General features: G+C 29.7%; 1 protein-coding gene across 2 annotated transcripts; it reads right to left on the bottom strand.

Annotated features, from left to right (window-relative positions):
* Nucleotides 1–2007: 2007 nt before the first annotated feature.
* Nucleotides 2008–4561, bottom strand: LOC113869167 (sugar carrier protein C-like). Of its 2 annotated transcripts, none has more exons than XM_027505356.1 (4): nucleotides 4505–4561; nucleotides 3504–4297; nucleotides 2645–3274; nucleotides 2008–2563 (listed from the first exon to the last, which is right to left on the bottom strand). In XM_027505356.1, exons 2-4 carry the CDS (start codon nucleotides 3813–3815, stop codon nucleotides 2105–2107), a joined length of 1401 nt encoding a protein of 466 aa, XP_027361157.1. In that variant the 5' UTR covers nucleotides 3816–4297; nucleotides 4505–4561; the 3' UTR covers nucleotides 2008–2104. The 2 variants fall into 2 exon arrangements, with proteins under 2 accessions (XP_027361157.1, XP_027361156.1); XM_027505355.1 differs by lacking the exon at nucleotides 4505–4561 and having other exon boundaries at nucleotides 2013–2563; nucleotides 3504–3829; nucleotides 4161–4468.
* Nucleotides 4562–6000: the final 1439 nt, after the last annotated feature.

Genomic DNA, 6000 nt, shown 5'->3' with positions numbered 1-6000 from the left:
TTAATCATACTAAGAAGAGTGGTTCTGTGTACAAATGTTACTGGATGGTCGATCAGGAAAACAAAATTACTGTTAGACTCCGAATTGCTCATGTTGTGTAGTTTTGGTGTCTTATTCTTTTTTAATCTTTAGTTTTAGTATTTTAACATTAAGTATTATAAGATTAGAGAGAATGATAGAAGGCCTCGCATATTGAGTAGCTTTCAAATATTTATAGGGACGTTGTGTAGTTAATAAATATGTATATCCATGTGTGTATTTATATTAACGGAGAATGTATTTTAATTTCTATGATATCTAATAAAAAAAGTTGTTTTTTATTGGAAATACAGCTCATGCATGATTGATATAGACAACAAAGTTTTGTTCATACGAAAGATGTTTAATTAAGGATCACATAACCACCATAAAAAATCTTGGTCACAATGTTAAAAATAAAAATAATTAATATTGTAGCCCATGCAATGCATGGCATAAGCATTTTTCATGTCATTATTTAATTATTATTTAAATAATATTTATTATAATTTAAGATAAAATAATATTTAATTTGAATTTAAACATAATGTCATAATTATAATAATAATATCATGAAGAAAAATATTAGTAATACTTCTTTAAATATATTTTTTTGTTAGTTAACATTTATAAATAAATTACTAAAATTATGTAAATTTCACTCTTAATTTAACAATTTTTACTCGTACTTTTACAATTTTTAATAAATTTGAACCACTAATTAATAATACTTTAGTTGTCTAAATCTTTCTAGATATTTTCTAAAATTTATTTGATCTATTTTTTTAATTATTTTGCATAATTTCCAGAATTTTACAAATTAAGTTCTTATTAATTTTCTTATTATTTTATGCAATTAAATTATATCATTAAATTCCAAATTTTTACTAGTTAATATAGCCTCCTAAATATTTGTTTTCCATTCTAAAACCATTCTATAAAATTTTATAATATTCTTTTAAGTTTTATTTTAATTATTTCAAATCATATTTAGCCTACTTTTGTTTTATTTAATTATTTTATTATTTTTGTATTAACTAATCCTATTTAAATAACTAATCACATAATTAATATTTTTGGACCAGCTAGAACATATCCAAATAATTCCAAAATCATATTAAAAGCGTTAAAATACATAATTAAAGGCTTAATAAAAAAATATCAGTGAATGATCTAATAAAATTCTAACTGTTGTGGCCATATTAAATGTGTAAGAGATGTGGGAGAAAATAATTATTTCATAAAACTCATTTAAAAAATTATATCGCAAAGGATAGATATATTTCAGATCAAAACAATGTATAACTATCAAAACTAACTCTAATAAAACTAATATATAAATTTTTTTAATAACTAACTAATAACAAAATGATAAAGTCAATAAAGATAAAGAAGAGTACTAATATGAAGTTATAGAGTTTTCCATTTCTTTAAACTCTAGATTCTTTCAACCAAACATTATGTTAGAGGGAAAGAAGGGGGGACAAATTTATTTCTAATAATTAAAAATTCTCTATTTTCATAATTTTTTAAATAAAATAATATAATAGATTAATTTAAACTTAATATATTAATTTTTTATTTATTTTCATAGCCATTAAACTCTTAATTTATATTTATTATTTCTGCCTTCTTTGCCTAAAACTCAACTCTAAATATATTTTATTCCTAAAAAACTATCACTATTAAAAAAGAGAGTGATGGAATGATATATATATATATATATATATATTAAAAATTTATATAAAAGCTTATGCTTTATATTCTTTAGGTTGCTTTGTCTTTGGTAATTCTAATATTACTATTTGATATGCGGTGCATAATAAAGTGTAGATAGAATTCGAATATGAACGATTACTTTCACATTAAAAAAAACTACAGTAAATATAACTTGCTACGGCATGTAACTGAGTATAATTCTACATCTAATTAAAGTTGATAATCAATTGCTATATGTCCTTTATAGTATAAGAACACATGAAGATTCTAACTTAAATATTTTGTATATTAAATCATAAAAAAGTTTGGCCAAACAATTTTTTTAAGTTAAACTATACTTACGTAAATAAAAGACTAAAACTAAAAATCAACAATTGGAGTAAATCTTGTCATTTTGGATCCTGTTGTCTGAGTCCAAAAATTTGCCCCAGAAAGGGTGTTTCTGCCAAACCATACTCATTTCCTCAAGCGGGATACCCTTTGTCTCTGGCAATAACTTGTAGATGAATAGGGTCATGATTACCACAAAGCACCCAAAGAAGATGAACAAACCAAATTTCAAATGACAGAGCATTGAGGTGAAGAATTGAGCAATGAAGAAAGTGCTAATCATATTGACACCAACTGTGATACTCTGAGCAGCAGATCTAATCTCAAGAGGAAAAATTTCACTTGGTACCAACCACCCTAGAGGACCCCAAGACCATGCATAACCCGAAACATATACACAGATGATACCCACAACCACAATTGCATACCATTTAGGCAGTGTTCCAGGGTTCCCACTTGTGCCAAATGCAACAGCAATAGCAATGGTCATGATAATCTGTGGCCCAAACATGGTAATTAGAAACTAACCAAACCAATGAAATGAAAGTTTTATGTGGGGTGAGTGAGAAGCATGTACCTGGCAAATCAACATTTGAGCACCACCCTCAAGGAAAAGGGTGCGCCTTCCAAATTTATCTACAAGAAACATTGAAACCAAGGTTGAAACGGGTTTAAAGCTGCCAATTATCACTGCAGACATGAGGGAAGCCGTGCTTCCAAAACCAATTGTTCTGAACAAAATTGGAGCGTAGAATGTGATCACATTCAAGCCAGTGAATTGCTGAAAGAAGGGTATGCATATGGCAAAAACAAGCTGTGGCCTATACTTTCTCTCCATCAAGGTTCTCCAAGGGTGTTTCACATTTTCTGAGGCTTCACTGGCAGCAATTATATCTTTGAACTCGGCATCAACTTCAGTTGTGCCGCGAATTTTAATAAGCTCCATTTTGGCATCATCAAGGCATCCACGTGCAACAAGAGAGTTTGGTGAGTCAGGAAGACAAAATGAGCCTACCACAAAAATAACAGCAGGAACTGCACCAAGTCCCAAGCTTAAACGCCATCCCTGACCATTCATTATCTTGGAAAAGTAGTAGTTGAAGAGATTGGCCACAAAGATGCCTATAGTGATTGACAATTGGAAGCACACGTTTAGAGCTCCACGGTATTTGTAAGGTGCCATCTCTGATACATAGATTGGAACTGACTGAAAATGAAAAGAGTACTATTTCTTAGCACAAAACTAAAATCATAGCAGTGGTCAATTTTTATTTTTTTTGTCTACACCACAGAAGTTAATTTTGTTCGAGAGAACATTCAACATTCACACCATAGTGAGGCTAGCTCTTCTAGCAATATCATTTTCCATTCACAAGGTTCGAACTTGAGACCTTAGTTAAGGAGAATCAAGCATGCCTAAAGAAAAATATAACTACCTGATTGGCACAACCAATGCCAAAACCAAGCAACAATCTCCCAACAATGAGCATCCAGATTCCTGAGGCTAATCCATTGAATAATGCACCTGTGACAAAGAATATTCCACCCATAATCATAGTGGCACGCCTACCCAGCATTCGGGTTATGCTGGATGCACCAAGACCCGCAACAAGAGCACTTAGATATAGGGAAGATGTGAACAGTGTCAATATCTGACTGTTGAATTTGCAGTACTGGTCGGAAGAAGGCTTCATGTTAGACTCCTTTTCATAAACAGATGGAAAGAATTTCTTCAAGAACGAATCCATTGAAGTCACTCCACCTATGAAATGAATTCACACAACAAAAATCCCATGTCAGAAGTTTCATCAATCAGAACATATGCATCAGAAACCATGCCAGTATAGCTGTATGGATTTCAAGATTAACTCAGAAAACCAAAGTTAATCCTATCATCAAAATTAAGGTAAGTCTTCTTAACACCAAACCCCTCAACCGTCCCCCATCACAAATATCACCAAACAGATAACAATGTATTAAGAACGCAGAAATGAAATCACATTTTCAGATTCAAACAGGCCCAAAACGGGGAATTCAAAAAGGCACTAGCATCAAAGCTACAATTTTTAAACAAAGATAAAGATTGGATTTACCTGAAACACCATGATCATAACCAAAAATCAAACCACCAGTGGCTGCCATGATGCAAGTGAGAACCACCCTAATGGTGAGCTTGCCTGAATACTGGATTGGAGCTTCCATGAATTGTTGTTGAGTATTCGCCTTAGCTCTGTTGTTTTGGAGAAGTGAAGACGAAATTAGCATTAAATGGAGGGGATTGACACCTTAAATTAGACAACTATTTATAGCATTTTGTGTGTGTCTTTCTGTCAATCCAGTGATTTTATCATCATATACGGAAAACATACAATGGAGTAGATCAATGATTAAATCATTACAATTTTTCACACACACTAGAAAAAAAAAAGATTGTTACCAAATACCAGAAGATGAGGATAGTAGTAGGAGAGAATAAGACTCGTGAAGGGGCCCTGAAGTAACCGCACTGCACATTCAGAAGATTTTTAAGGAGGTAACATTGACTCCCAGTTACTTCCCTTGGCTCACTGGCCCCATATTATAAATATTTTTTTTGCTAATATATTATAAATATTTTATATTTTAATCGTATTAAGTATTTCATTTAAGTTTCTAAGATAATAATAGTATAATTAATTAAATCTGTTTAAGCGAAAGTATTTAATTTACGGGAATTAGAAAATGTAATTATATATGATAAACAATTCAAACTGTATCAAAAAGGTAAGAATTATCAAATTTATTTATAAAAAAGAAAAATATTAATCGCAGTTCTTAAATTTGAATTTAAAATTAATAAGAGTAAAAATATATTTATAATTTTTAATGCAATGAATGCCTTTGCAATAAAAAACTATCTTTTTTAAATAGTTAAACTCAGATCTAAGAATTGAAGTTAATAAATTTAAAAAAATAAATATATATAAACAATTCATTAGGATAACAAAAATCTTGATCTAATTAATATAATTTTAAAATTACTCTTTTGATATTGACAATTAATGCGATCATTTGCTTAATCAAATCGGGTAATCTTTTTTGTTTTCTTTTTGCGTGTAGTATGCCACTAGGTAGCTAAATTCAGTGTTCGTGAATGAATGTGTTAATCAAATGAAAACTATTGAAAACTAGGTGCGTAACAAAAGCCTAAAGCTCACCATCAGTATCATTTTATAAAATAAGTAATTTGAAAGAGAAAGAGACTTAGTAGTGCCATGGATACAAATGGATAAACATGGAGAATGAAGCTACGCTACTTAGGATTCCTAGTAAATATGTACTAAACGACAACATCAAAGAAACAAATAAACAAAAGGAAATCTTAATATTTTGTTGATGTGAAAATTCTGCTTGTGAAAGGCAGAAATGATATAATTCGGATAGGATTAGGTTGAAAGACGGAAGGTGAAGAGGGATTTTAATATTTTTAATTAGTGTAAAAAAATTCCTACAATTTTTTTCATTTTTTAAGGGGAGCTAAAATATTAAAGAGTCATTTAGTTTGAAAAAGCATTTTTACTTTTAACTATAAAATATCACTTTATTTTTATTTTGTTTTAGGTTGTTTAATAATTTAATAAAAATCTTTGAAAACAAAAAATAAATTAAAATAATATGACAGTCTTATAATTAAAAAAGAAAAAAACATTCTCAATAGACTTTTTTGTGATGGTCCGATTGGACCTGTGTGAAGTGTGAACACTCAATTGATGAGTGGTGGAGTGGAGGCAAGTTGAAGCTTTGGGGCAAGACATTCATCATTACATCATATATATCATATTGGGTGTGGGGCATTGTTTTAAACGGATTGAGAAAAAAGAGAAAGAGATAAATAGAAAAAAAATAAAAAATAAATATTAGGATAAATGAGTGTAAAAATATAAATATTAATAG

The sequence above is a fragment of the Abrus precatorius genome, unplaced genomic scaffold, assembly GCF_003935025.1.
Source record: "Abrus precatorius isolate BTA unplaced genomic scaffold, Abrus_2018 Scaffold6, whole genome shotgun sequence".
Lineage (NCBI taxonomy): Eukaryota > Viridiplantae > Streptophyta > Magnoliopsida > Fabales > Fabaceae > Abrus > Abrus precatorius.
The sequence above is the reverse complement of the archived record's forward strand: the minus strand, read 5'-3'. Positions and strand labels throughout refer to the sequence as shown.